This window comes from Petromyzon marinus, unplaced genomic scaffold (genome assembly GCF_048934315.1).
Source record: "Petromyzon marinus isolate PM22_M1 ecotype Great Lakes invasive population unplaced genomic scaffold, UKy_Petmar_22M1.pri1.0 PM_G_Scaffold_74, whole genome shotgun sequence".
In the NCBI taxonomy this organism is placed as follows: domain Eukaryota; kingdom Metazoa; phylum Chordata; class Hyperoartia; order Petromyzontiformes; family Petromyzontidae; genus Petromyzon; species Petromyzon marinus.
The window spans coordinates 362,321-377,799 of record NW_027423029.1 but is presented as its reverse complement, the minus strand read 5'-3'; the positions used below and the strand labels follow the sequence as shown (position 1 = coordinate 377,799).

Here is a 15,479-nt window from a genome sequence, read left to right as displayed (position 1 = left end):
GCATATATTATCATAGTAGGTTTTTTGTTTGCATTTTGACTGCAGGTATTGCGGTTAATGCAGACATGAATCCTCGTAAAAAGGTTTCAGTTTTGTTGCCATAAAAAAGGGGAAAAACCCTATCATTACATTTTGGTACTGGCAAAGGAGGTCTAATGATGAATAATAGCTTTCAAACACTGCACAAAATTAATGCAGAACTCCAGGTTATCCACTGTTGGCATAGCCAACACCTTAAACGCCTTTTGTTTTGTCAATATAAATCGGAGCAGGCTGTTACGGTATAATAACGACGTGCCCGCTAAACTCGGGCCCTCTTGTCCACTGATGAGTGAGGAAGTTTAACAAAAAATGACAACAGAAACTCACGCAAATTAAGAAGTAAGCTAAAGTAACAAAAATATTTGGGTTTCTTTAATCAAAACACACCTCCATATTGATTACAAACCCTCACGCAAACATTCCCCCCAACTCGTGCGTTTATACGTTGGCCGAATGCGAAAGCCACGATGTCACACAAAACGCGTTCTAAGGAGATTTGAACTCTAAATGCTCTGGGTTACAAACCCAGCGCCGTATCACCCGAGCCACGAGGCTGGGTGCTGGCGTGCCCCCCGTGCCGTCGCGAGCGCGTTAGCGGGGTGCCCGCGCTCTGCCACTCGAATCTTAAAAGCGCAAACGGTCGCCTCCGATTGAATCTTGACGGAAGAATGTCAAGAAAACCTCCAAAGTCGAGACGATCAAAACGGCAGCGGGGCATTGGGGGGCCGAGTAAATGGAACGTGGGATGGCAAAAAGCGATTTGAGCGATAACCTACGCCCGAGAGTAAAACTATCCCGCTAAATCAAGACGTGCAGGTCGTGGGGCGCGTCCACGCCGTGGGAGGCGCCGCCAGCGGCGTCGCCCCCAGCTCCGTCTGGAGCTCCTTCAACTCGTCACGGAGCTGCCACAATTCCGATGGTGACGTCGCTCTGGGACCCGCCGTGGACTCCGGCTCGACAGCATCTGCCACCCTAGAAACGAGTCGAATTTCAATAAGAGTATTTTCATTAACAAAAAATATATATACACTCTCCATGATAGAGGGTTTTTTGGTTATATCGCATGTATAGTGCAGTGTATAGTGTAGTATAAAGTGCAGTGTATAGTGTAATGTATAGTAGTATAAAGTGCAGTGTATAGTGTAGTGCAGGGGTCGGGAACCTATGGCTCGCGAGCCAGATGTGGCTCTTTTGATGATTGCATATGGCTCGCAGATAAAACAAAATATTCTCACTTGTTTTAATCCATCCATCGATTTTTCACTGCGCATGTCCTGTTCAGGGCTGCAGGAGCAATTGTCCATTATTTTAATTGGATGATACTGGCCTACGTTTGCCGTTGCTGGGTAAAACAGGTAAACGCCCCCTTTTGAATCAGTCTGAGACTGCGTCTGCTCGGTCATTAGCTCAAAGCTAACCCTTCGACGAAGAAGATGGCGAAAAGAAAAAAAAGACGACGAGTATCGTACATTTCAGGACGAATGGACCGAAGAATTCGCCTTTGTGGAGAGAGCGGGTTCTGCGGTGTGTCTAATTTGCAATGACAAAATTACATCGTTGAAACGGCCGAATGTAAAGCGGCACTTCGACACGCGCCACGCTACCTTTGCATCAAAATACCCTGCGGGAGACAGCAGAAAGAAAGCGTGCCAAGAGCTTCTGAGCAGGGTGCAAGCTAGCCAGCAGCAACTCCGCGTATGGACCCGGCAAGGTGACTATAATTCGGCTAGCTTTGCTGGTTCTTTAGCAATAGTGAGGAACGGAAAACCATTCACAGATGGCGAGTATGCTAAAACGTTCATGCTGGATGTAGCCAATGAACTTTTTGATGATCTTCCGAACAAAGACAAGATAATCAAACGGATACAAGACATGCCTCTGTCGGCAAGAACTGTTCATGATCGTACCATCGTGATGGCAAACAAAGTGGAGGAAACGCAAGTGAAGGACATAAATGCAGCGCCGTTCTTTTCTCTGGCTTTGGATGAGTCAACAGACGTGAGCCATTTGTCGCAGTTCAGCGTGATTGCAAGATATGCTGTTGGTGACACACTGCGCGAAGAAAGTCTTGCTGTTCTGCCATTAAAAGGGTCAACAAGAGGTGAGGATTTATTCAAGTCTTTCATGGAGTTTGCTCAAGAAAAAAGTCTACCTATGGATAAACTTCTCTCAGTGTGTACTGATGGTGCTCCGTGTATGGTGGGGAAAAACAAAGGATTTGTGGCGCTTCTCCGTGAACATGAAAATAGACCCATCCTAAGTTTCCATTGCATTATACACCAGGAGGCACTTTGTGCTCAGATGTGTGACAGGCAGTTTGGCGAAGTGATGTCGCTGGTCATTCGTGTGATCAACTTTATTGTTGCCCGAGCCTTAAATGATCGCCAGTTTAAAACACTGCTGGATGAAGTTGTAAATAACTATCCTGGTCTGCTTTTGCACAGCAATGTGCGTTGGTTGTCAAGAGGGAAGGTGCTTAGCCGTTTTGCGGCTTGCCTGAACGAAATCCGGACTTTCCTTGAAATGAAAGGCGTCGGGCATCCTGAGCTAGCCGACACCGAGTGGCTCCTCAAGTTTTACTATCTCGTAGATCTGACTGAACATCTGAACCAGCTCAACGTGAAAATGCAAGGCATTGGAAATACAGTGTTATCCCTTCAACAAGCTGTATTTGCTTTTGAAAACAAGCTGGAGCTTTTCATCACGGATCTTGAAACAGGTCGTTTACTACATTTTGAAAAACTGAGCCAATTTAAAGATGCATGCACAGCAAGTGAGCCCATTCAAAACCTTGATCTCCACCAGCTAGCTGGCTGCACATCCAGTCTCCTACAGTCCTTCAAAGCACGCTTTGGAGAATTTCGTGAGCACACTCGTCTTTTTAAGTTCATCACCCATCCAAACGAGTGTTCACTGAACACAGCCGACCTGAATTACATCCCTGGTGTCTCCGTCAGAGATTTTGAAGCAGAAGTGGCTGACCTGAAGGCCTCAGACATGTGGGTGAATAAGTTCAAGTCACTGAATGAAGATTTGGAAAGAATCACACGACAGAAAGCGGAGTTGGCGAGCAAGCACATGTGGACAGAAATGAAAAAACTCCAACCCGAAGACCAGCTGATTCTCAAAACTTGGAACGCGCTTCCTGTCACATACCACACACTGCAGCGTGTGAGTATTGCTGTATTGACCATGTTTGGATCTACGTATGCATGTGAGCAGTCATTCTCACATCTTAAAAACATCAAGTCCAACCTACGATCACGTTTAACGGATGAAAGCCTCAACGCTTGCATGAAGCTTAACCTCACCAAGTACCAACCCGACTACAAAGACATCAGCAAATCCATGCAGCACCAGAAGTCGCATTAATGGTGAGTGTTATAACAACATTATTTAAAAGAATAAATTCAGAGGCTTATTATACTGACATTTAGTTGAATTCACTTTTAAAATATATTATATGGCTCTCACTGAAATAAATTTCAAATTTTTTTGCTTTCATGGCTCTCTTAGTCAAAAAGGTTCCCGACCCCTGGTGTAGTGTATAGTAGTGTATAGTGTAGTGTATAGTGTAGTGTATAGCGTAGTGTATAGTAGTGTATAGTGCAGTGTATAGTGTATAGTGTAGTGTATAGTGCAGTGTATAGTGTAGTGTATAGTGTAGTGTATAGTGCAGTGCATAATGTAGTGTATAGTGCAGTGTATAGTGTAGTGTATAGCGTAGTGTATAGTAGTGTATAGTGCAGTGTATAGTGTAGTGTATAGTGAAGTGTATAGTGTAGTGTATAGTGTAGTGTATAGTGCAGTGCATAATGTAGTGTATAGTGCAGTGTATAGTGTAGTGTATAGCGTAGTGTATAGTGTACTGTAGTGTGTAGTGTAGTGTATAGTGTAGTGTATAGTGTAGTGTATAGTGTAGTGTATAGTGCAGTGCATAGTGTAGTGTATAGTGCAGTGGATAGTAGTGTATAGTGTAGTTTATAGTGTACTGTAGTGTGTAGTGTAGTGTATAGTGTAGTGTATAGTGTAGTGTATAGCGCAGTGTATAGTGCAGTGTATAGTGTAGTGAATAGTGCAGTGTATAGTGTAGTGTATAGTGCAGTGTATAGTGTAGTGTATAGTGCAGTGCATAGTGCAGTGGATAGTGCAGTGTATAGTGCAGTGTATAGTGCAGTGTATTGACGTGTATAGTGTAGTGTATAGTGCAGTGTATAGTGCAGTGTATAGTGTAGTGTATAGTGCAGTGTATAGTGCAGTGTATAGTGCACACAACATCTATATACATATTCTTAGCTCTTTCGGTAAAGTCACGTTGAAGGGAAACAATAAAATAATAAAATATATATAAAACAATAAAACCGGATTCCCACCACCATCCATCACAGAAGAATTCTCTCATCAAGACTCTGTACCATAGAGCCCAATGCATATCCGACCAGGAACACATAGTCAGTGAACTCAAGCACGTACACCAAGTTCTTAAGGCTAATGGTTACTCCGACTATACAATCCGCAAAGCTATCACTCAAACCATGAAGGACCCTCTTGAGGAGCCTTTCAAAACCATCACTTTACCCTACATTGCGGCGATCACAAAAAAGATCTCTAAAATCTTGAATAAACACAAGATCCAGGTCCGTTTCAACACATTACATAAAATCCGTGATCTGGTTCCGTCTGTAAAAGAAGTGATTCCGGACATACAGTACCCTGGTGTCTACAAACTAAGTTGCCTCTGTGGTAGTAGTTACATTGGAGAAACCAAACGCCACGTCTCGGACCGCATCCGTGAACACAAAGCAGACCTTAAACACCGTACGACCAACACCTCGGCCGTGGCAGATCATTGTTATAATTCAGTAGGCTCACATGACATTGACTTTTCCAAGACAGAGGTTCTTTGTAAGCCATCTAGCTACCATGAGAGATTCGTTCATGAGGCTATCCACATATACAAGCACAGAGACAATTCCAACCGAGAAGATGGATTCTGGCTTAGCAATCATTGGAAAGATTTGATTAACCATTTCAGGTCTTAATTGATTGTTCACGCTTACAGTGGCTTTCAGACAGCATACATTAATTTTTCGTCTCCCCCCTCCTCTTTTCAGAACATAGATGGACTCGTCCTTCTAAATAAACTGCCAAATCGCTGCGCGTGGCACTGACGTTTTTCTTAAAATAAATAAAGACACTGTAAAAAAATAAAAAAATTAATGCAAACCGACACACCTGATGACGACCGTTTGTGTTATGGTCGAAACGTCGTGAGAATTTTTATTGTTTTATATATATTTTATTATTTTATTGTTTCCCTTCAACGTGACTTTACCGAAAGAGCTAAGAATATGAATTACTGCAGTCACGAAAGCTTTAAATCAAAATCTATATACATAGCTATCAACACATACACTACACTATACACTACACACACAACATCGATATACATTGCTATCAACACATATACTACACTATAAAATATACACAACATATATATAGCTATCAACACGTACACTACACTATACACTACAAACACAACATCTATATCCATAGCTATCAACACATACACTACATTGTACACTACACTATAAACTACACACATCTATATACATAGCTATCAACACATACACTACAGTATACACTACACACACAACAGCTATATACATAGCTATCAACACATACACTACACTACACACACATCTATATACATAGCTATCAACACATACACTACACTACACACAACATCTATATATATAGCTATCAACACATACACTACATTATACACTACACTATAAACTATACACAACATCTATATACATAGCTATCAACACATACACTACACTATACACTACACACAACATCTATACATAGCTATCAACACATACACTACACTATACACTACACTATAAACTACAAACATCTATATACATAGCTATCAACACATACACTACACTATAAACTACACACATCTATATACATCGCTATCAACACATACACTACACTATACATTACAAACACAACATCTATATACATAGCTATCAACACATACACTACACTATACACTACAAACACAACATCTATATACATAGCTATAAACACATACACTACATTGTACACTACACTATAAACTACCCACAACAGCTATATACATAGCTATTAACACATACACTACACTATACAGTATACACTACACACACAACATCTATATACATAGCTATCAACACATACACTATACACTACACACAGCATATATATAGCTATCAACACATACACTACATTATACACTACACTATAAACTATACACACCATCTATATACATAGCTATCAACACATACACTACATTATACACTACACTATAAACTATACACAACATCTATATACATAGCTATCAACACATACACTACATTATACACTACACTATACAATACACACAACATCTATATACATAGCTATCAAAACATACACTACATTATACACTATACACTACACACAACATCTATATACATAGCTATCAACACATACACTACATTATACACTACACTATACAATACACACAACATCTATATACATAGCTATCAAAACATACACTACATTATACACTATACACTACACACAACATCTATATACATAGCTATCAACACATACACTACATTATACACTACACTATAAACTATACACAACATCTATATACATAGATATCAACACATACACTACATTATACACTACACTATAAACTATACACAACATCTATATATAGCGGTTGGGAAGCTGACGGAACCGTTATTATTTCCCTTCCACGTGACTTTACCGAAAGAACCAAGAATAAGAGACAGCTTTGTTTAGAGCCTAGTCTCAAACAGTGTTAGATGAGAGGACAATGCCACTACGAAGACATTGACAGCTCGGGGTGAGACACACGAGGCTCTAAAGAAAGCTGTCTCTGGTGTGGAACAATCAGTTTCAAAGACAATGCATCATCATCATCTCGTAGACTACCAGAGCATGTTTTTTTTCTGTTTGCATGTTCATTACAAGTACCGTGTGCGTGGCCAATGCAGTGAGATGATTCCTTGCAAGAGGTTTACGTTTGGTGTTATCATGTTCACACAGCTGTTTTATTACTAGAAAGGGTAAAACCAATTCTTATATTTTGTTACTGGCAAGGGAGGTCCCATGATGTTTTTTTGCTGTTGTCATCATCGGCGAAACGTCACGGAAACTCGAATTGTCGGCGTAGTTGGGGGTCGCTCTCTGACACACAGCCGGCGAGTGTCGAGCCGGTAGCGACCCGGCACGTTTAGTTTACGTGACGCAATGCCAACCGCGCCGGCGAGGCCCCCCACCTGCTCCGTGGCCGGTGCCTCCCGCTCAGCGAGTCGTGGATGGTGCCCAGCCCCAGGTAGGCAATCTCGGACAGTTCGAGCAGGAGGCTGAGACCGGCGACTGCGTACATGACCAGAAGGAAGACGGTCTTCTCTGTGGGGCGCGACACAAAGCAGTCGACGCTATTCGGGCAGGGGTCACGGACGCACTTGAAGCGCGGGGCCACCTCCACGCCGTACATCAGGTACTGCCCCACCAGGAAGCCAACCTCGGCCAGCGTGCGGGCCAGCAGCTGGAGGGTGTAGGCCACCATCAGGCCGTCCGTCTTGATCCTCCACCGCTCATTGTGCTGCTTCCCCTCGCCGTCTTCTTCACCCTCCTCCTCCACCTCCTCTTCCACCTCCACCTCCTCCTCTTTCTCCGTGCATTCAATCACGCGGTCGGGGCCGCCGGTTCGCTTGGCTCGCTTGGTTTGTTCGTCTCGCTTGTACTCGATCCTACCACGACAGAGAGCGGCGGCGGCGTCGAAGTTTCACCCCTCGCTACGAGCGAGCCACCGTCGGGACTCGAGGTAAGTGAAAATATTTACCTTCCTTTAAAATTTGACGCTTTATTTACTACTAAGCGGGAAGCACCCGGCGTTGCCCGGGGGAAAACATATATTGAAACACTTCTCAAAACTTAAAAACATAACATATACAAGTGGAAAAAAAAACTTTGATCATTGCCTCATTCGTAAAAACTAAAATGAAACCCAATACGCGGCGTAAAAAAACGTACGCTCGCGCGCCAAGATTCGACTCTTTAGATCGCGCAAAGGAATCGAAGGTTGTAGATTTCTTTAGAATCGGCCTATTCCCGTTTAATCGATACCACAAAGCTCACCAGATATCGATTCTCGCCACACTTCATCGTCATTTCCCCACCCCCCCCCCCCAAAAAAAATAAGTGTATTTTAATGTTTGCATGGTGTACAGTATGGAAAGTACCCACATGGCAAATTTCAAGTTTGTTGCATGTCGGGAAGTACGCTAAACATTTTGAACAGACACATACTCACAACTTTGCCTTTTATACATGTGCAATTATAATATCGCATGCAAATGTATTATATTTCTTATTGTTGAAGAGTTTAACAATGCTTCCTTTTTGCTGTTGAATCGCAGAATATTTTACGACGCTGACCATGTGCGTGTTTAAACACAGCGCACATTCGCCCTCCCGAACTGAACTAGCCGTTCGGACGTACCGACGGGGGGGCTCGGGAACGGAACTCCGTTCCTAAGTCAAGGGGAAACCTTGCCGGCACCTTCACCGTTCAAACTCGTGACCAAAACGACGGCGCAACCTAATTAAAAAACAAATTAAAACATTTCCAACTGCGGGCAGCCATTCAAATTTCCACCGTAGCCCCCCCCCCCCCCCCCCCCCCCCCACTGTGAAAACTCCCTCCGAGAACCTCGGTACCTGGTGATGCGATGCACTGCGAAGCCGAGGTACAGGATGGTGGGCGTGGCGACCGCGATGATCTGGAACACCCAGAAGCGGACGTGGGAGAGCGGGGCGAAGCTGTCGTAGCAGACGTTCTCGCAACCGGGCTGCGCCGTGTTGCACGAGAAGCGGCCCTGCTCGTCGTAGTAGATGGACTCGCCGGCGACCGTCGTGAGAACGACGCGAAAGATGACGAAGGTGGTGATCCACAGCTTGCTCAGGAAGGTGGAGTGCCGATGAACCTCCTCCAGCAGATGCGTGAGGTAGCCCCAGCTCATCGTGGCCGCCGGTCTAATTCAGCGACGCCGCTGCGGGGAAACGTTCACCCGTGTTTGTACAGGCACTACTCTACTTACAAACATTCAACTTCAGGACTTTTAGAGATAATAAAAAAAACCTATCCCATTTGTCCAGTTGCCCGTTTGGAATGAGAGTCGTAAGTTCAACCTCCACGCACAATAAATGGCAGTGGTGGCATCTACATCTGCAGAACGTGAAGAACCAGTGGCATCTACATCTGTAGAACGTGAAGAACCAGTGGCATCTACATCTGCAGAACGTGAAGAACCAGTGGCATCTACATCTACAGAACGTGAAGAACCAGTGGCATCTACATCTGCAGAACGTGAAGAACCAGTGGCATCTACATCGACAGAACATGAAGAACCAGTGGCATCTACATCTGCAGAACGTGAAGAACCAGTGGCATCTACATCGACAGAACGTGAAGAACCAATGGCATCTACATCTCCAGAACGTGAAGAACCAGTGGCATCTACATCTACAGAAAATGAAGAACCTGTGGCATCTACATCGACAGAACGTGAAGAACCAGTGGCATCTACATCTACAGAACGTGAAGAACCAGTGGCATCTACGTCTACAGAACGTGAAGAACCAATGGCATCTGCATCTGCAGAACGTGAAGAACCAGTGGCATCTACATCTACAACGCTGGTAGCGGCCATCGGCAAGTCCAATCAAGTTTCAAGTTTCATTTATTAGGTGTATAGCCCTGTGAGTCATGCGGCTCTTGAGTTCGGGTGCAACCGCAACAAACAAAATATGAACAGAGAAACATCTTAAAGCGACGACGCGTAACGGAAACATCCTGTGATAAAACAGCAAATCTTCCAGAAAAGAAAAAAACTTATTACAACTCTGTGTGCAAAAATCTCACAAACCCCTTCTTGAATAAGAGCCTTGAGAATCGGCGAGCAATTCCCCTCCGGGTGAACTGAATCACATCGTTATTATCACTACTGCCCTCTGTTCGAACAGCGTTCATCTATTTTCGTTGTAAAATGTCAATCGGTCACTTGTTCGGAGGTCATGTCCATGAGGACGCATTTCCTAAGAAGGCCACGGCAGTTGCGTTGGTTCCTCGCGCGCTGCCGAGAGACGAGTTCTCGGTGGCACTCGAGAAAAAACAAACGCGCATCCGTCCCGTGCCCTCCTGGATAGCATCATCAATTGCGGTGTATAAGGGAGCAAAGATGCCGCCCGAGAAGACGATTCGTAATTTGTTTTTTTGGGGTCAAGATCTCTTGTGGACGCGCGCGTGTGTGTGCGTTCGGGCCCTCCTCCACCCGACACAGCCAATCAATAAAATGTTGACTCCCTCGCCTGGTGTTAAGGAGGTCGTGGATTCGATCCCGAACTTGACGCCTGCTGTGTACTCCATCTCTTCTCTAGCTGTTTAGGCATCCGCTTGCACACAACAACAACCGCCATTCGCCACTAAGTGGCGGTGATGTCACCACGACGCTTGTACCAGGCTATGTGCACCCTGAGGCCACGTGAAGTGTCGAACGCCCGCTAGCAGGAGGTCACGGGGCAGACCCAGGTGCCACGGGTCGACTGACTGAGATGACTGGCTGATGCACCACCTGTGCCCCCTACTGTGCCAACCTGCTGTGCTTTAGCCACCCGGCGCTCCGCTCGTTGTTGTGAGCGTCGCTCCTCCGCCCTCCGTTGTTGTTGGAGGGCGACTGCCTCCAACTGCCCAGTAGCGTCCTTCACGAGCCTTCTCCACAGAGGCCGATCTTGACACCGCTGGTACCAGTCATCGGCAAGTCCACTCAGCTCCACGTCCTCCTGTACCACATCACTCCATCTCCTCTCTAGCCCGTGCCGCGCCCGTTTAGCCCCCTCGATCCGGCCGAACAAAAGCTGTTTCGGCATGCGGTGGCTGGGCATGCGGGCTACATGACCCAGCCAACGCAGCCTTGCCTGCCGGAGGAGCTCACCGATGGGACCTTGCCCAGATCTTTCAAGGATTTGTGAGCTCCTCACACAATCCAGCCTGGTTAAACCCAGGATGGATCGTAGGCAGGCCAGTCTAAATGTTTCTAACCGGTGAAGATGTTCCATTAGGGGGGTCCACGTTTCGCAAGCGTAGAGAAGTGAGGGAATGACTGTGGTCGAGAAGACCTGAAGCTTAGTGCGGAGCCATAGACCAGGTAGCTTCCACACAGCGTTACGCAACCGATGAAAAGATATTGCCGCTCGACTGATTCGGAGTGAGACCTCTGCTGTTAAACTGGAGCTGGTCAAAAGCACACTGCCCAGGCATGGGAAACTCTCCACTCGCTCCACAACTGCCCCATCACCGATTGGGAGTTGTGGGGGTGTAGTGTCCGATGGTACAAAATACCCAGGAAGGTGCTTAGTTTTGGTGGGGCTGATGGTAAGGCCCCACCTCTTAGTGGCACGCTCCAGTCTCAGCAGCAGCGTCTCCAACTCCTCCTCTGACTGAGCAGCTATTACCAAATCATCAGCATACATAACGTGGTTGAGCAATAGGGAGCCATCCCTTGACCGCACCCGGGCATCGATTAGCCTCCCATTATATCTGTACCATATGGAGATTCCCCCGGTACAGCTATTGAAGGCTTCACGAACTACGTGGTCAAAATAGATGTTAAATAATGTGGGAGCCAGAGGACATCCCTGTCGCACCCCAAGGTGTACAGGGAATGGCTCTGACTCCCGGCCACGTAGTTTTACCCGGGCCCGCTCACCATCATGAAGGTCCTTAATGATTGTGAGCAGAGGGTCAGGTACTCCAAAAGCACGAAGAACGACCCATAGCCCAGGCCTACTGATGGTATCATAGGCCTTGACCAGGTCAATAAAGCAGAGATGTAGGTCTTGTTGGAATTCCCTACACCTCTGCTGTAGCAGACAGACAGAAAATATGACATCTGTGCAGGACCGCCCTTTCCTGAAACCGCATTGGGGCTCCGCAAGCCTCTCCTCAGCGTGCCTGGCAAGGCGATGCTGAATAATCCTTGCCAGGACCTTTCTCGGCACACTGAGGAGTGAGATGCCCCTGTAGTTATTACAGTCTGTGCGGTCCCCCTTCTTAAAAAGGGGGACCACCAGGGCATCCTTCCAATCCTGCGGAACCCGTCCAGTGGTCCAGACTGTTGTTATGATGTCATATAGGGCAGTCTGTGCACAAACGCCACCCTCCCTCAGCATTTCGCTTGGGAGATCATCTCTGCCCGCTGCCTTTCCTGGTCTCAGACTCCTGATCGCCTTCAATACTTCCTCAGCAGATAGCACCTCAGCCAGCCACTCACAGGGGGTGACTTCTTCCAATATTTGAGGCACCGCAGCCTCAGCAGGGTCATCCTCATTTTGTGCCATGATGTTTTCCTGGCTGAGGGATTTTCCCTCCCCCAGGACCTCACAGAAATGCTCAGCAAATCTGCAAACCTGTTCCTGGGGGTCGGAGATTGGATCACCGTTTTTTCCCCTAATGATTGTAATAGGTGTGGCGCTGCAGGTTACTTTTTGATGGAGTTAAATAGAGATTTGTGATCATGGGCCACTGAGGCAGCATCTATCTCCTCAGCAACCCGCGACCACCACCCATCCTTGCAGCGCCTCACGGCCCTCCGAACTTCCGAGCGAAGGCTGCGGTAAGCCTCCTCATTCTCTGACGTGGGATTCTGTAGCCGATGACAGTGGGCCTGTCGCTTTTTCTCAACCATCCTGAACACCTCCTCTGTCAGCCAGGGTCTCTGGGGAGGTCTGGACCGCATACCCAAAGCAGCCATTGCAGCTGCATGAGTCACAGTCCTAAACCTCGCCCATTTACCCTCGACATCAGGAGTCGGGGACGATGCCAATCCCAGCCGCAAGCGATGATGAAATTCTCGCTTGCAACTTTCATCAGATAACTGAGACCAGGAAACTTTAGGTTGGAATGGGGTCCTGGGTGTACACCCACCACCGGACCTCCTGAATACCGCATAGATCCAGCCGGTACCGGTCCAGCTCCCGACAGAGGAGTGGCAGCCTCTCCTCTGCAGTGAGCGTTCGAACATTCCACGTGGCCACCCGTAGTGGCTTTTCGTTGTTTCTGGAGTAGCCCCGAGGGTAGGTATTCAATCTCCTGGCTCCGCCAAATGGGGTTTGGCCAGGAGACGTCATAGACGCCTGGCCCCCCGGGGCCTCCGGCACAAGCTTATTAGTTACATATTTCAGTTTAATTCGTGGTTTCGTGGTAATTAATTGAAGATGGAGGGGTTACCAGCCCCTCGCACCCGTCCAGAGCCCCCGTTTAGCCCCTGTGGTGGACACATATGCCATGAGGGGAGGAGCCAATCAAAATTGGATCTCCCCCCACAGCACTGTCCACGACAGAGTTGCCCGTCCGGCCCCGCGAGGAGGTAGGGGGTTGTTTTGACAGACAACAAAGATAAAGATCCCCCGTATAGCCTGAACAGACTGTAGGGGCAAGTGCTGTTAGCGAGCACCTATGAAGGCCGGAACGGTACACGAGGGGGTGGGTGGCCAGCACCACGCCCGACCGCCTTTGTCTTCCTAGTGGCAATGTTTACACACCGCACCAGGTACTCATTTTGAGGCTGAGTCGACCTAGGGGAGGCCCGGGACCGGTTCAGATAATCGTCACTGGTGTTGGCCGTGAGCGGGAATCGAACCCGGGTCGCCAGGTTCATAGCGCAGTGCGCTAACCGCTACACTATCGCTCCCCACCAAACACAGACACACACACAGACACACACACACACACAGACACACACACAGACACACACACACATACACACAGACACACACACAGACACACACACACAGACACACACAGAGACAGACACACACACAGACACACACACACAGACACACACAGACACACACACACACAGACACAGACAGACACAGACACACACACTGACACAAACACACACACAGACACAAACACACAGACACACACACACAGACACACACAGACACACACACAGACACACACACACTGACACAAACACACACACAGACACACACACAGACACAAACACACAGACACACACACACAGACACACACAGACACACACACAGACACACACACACTGACACAAACACACACACAGACACACACACAGACACAAACACACAGACACACACACAGACACACACACACAGACACACACACAGACACACACACTGACACAAACACACACAGACACACACACACAGACACACACAGACAGACACACACAGACACACACACAGACACACACAGACACACAGACACACACACTGACACAAACACAGACACACACACAGACACACACACAGACACAGATACACACACAGACACACACACAGACACACACACAGACACACACACACAGACACACACACAGACACACACAGACACACAGACACACACACTGACACAAACACAGACACACACACAGACACACACACACAGACACACACACACAGATACACACACAGACACACACACACAGACACACACAGACACACACACAGACACACACAGACACACACACTGACACAAACACAGACACACACACAGACACACACACAGACACACACACACAGATACACACACACAGACACACACAGACAGACACACACAGACACACACACACAGACACACAGACACACACACTGACACAAACACAGACAAAGACAAAGACAAAGATCCCTCATATAGCCTGTAACAGACTGTAGGGGCAAGTGCTGTTAGCGAGCACCTATGAAGGCCAGAACGGTACACGAGGGGGGGTGGGTGGCCAGCACCACGCCCGACCGCCTTTGTCTCCCTAGTGGCGATGTTTCCACACCGCACCAGGTACTCATTTGAGGCTGAGTCGACCTAGGGGAGGCCCGGGACCGGTTCAGATAATCGTCACTGGTGTTGGCCGTGAGCGGGAATCGAACCCGGGTCGCCAGGTTCATAGCGCAGCGCGCTAACCACTACACTACCGCTCCCCACACACAGACACACACACACAGACAGACACAGACACACACACAAACACAGACACACACACACAGACACACACTGACACAGATCTCGGGGCCGTGGCCACAGCAGCAAGGGGAGACAAAGACGGCAGCGGCTGCGTGGGAGACAGCGCAGAGAGAGAGGGAAGGAGGAGGAGGGTGGTGGAGTGGTGGAGTCAGACCTCTGTTGGAGCACCCGGGAGCCCAGGAGACGTCCCGAGCAGCTGGGAGATGACGCAGAGAGATGAGAGACAGGGACAGCACCTAGCTAGGACGCCACCTTCCAGCCCCTCCCCCTCACTTCCAGCCCTTCCCCCTCACTTCACCCCCTCCAC

General features: G+C 47.5%; 1 protein-coding gene across 1 annotated transcript; it reads right to left on the bottom strand.

Annotated features, from left to right (window-relative positions):
• Positions 1–387: 387 nt before the first annotated feature.
• On the bottom strand, positions 388–15,435 carry LOC142920762 (gap junction gamma-1 protein-like). Its single transcript, XM_076062832.1, has 4 exons — positions 15,327–15,435; positions 8,836–9,167; positions 7,389–7,865; positions 388–1,014 (listed from the first exon to the last, which is right to left on the bottom strand). Exons 2-4 carry the CDS (start codon positions 9,135–9,137, stop codon positions 846–848), a joined length of 948 nt encoding a protein of 315 aa, XP_075918947.1. The 5' UTR covers positions 9,138–9,167; positions 15,327–15,435; the 3' UTR covers positions 388–845.
• Positions 15,436–15,479: the final 44 nt, after the last annotated feature.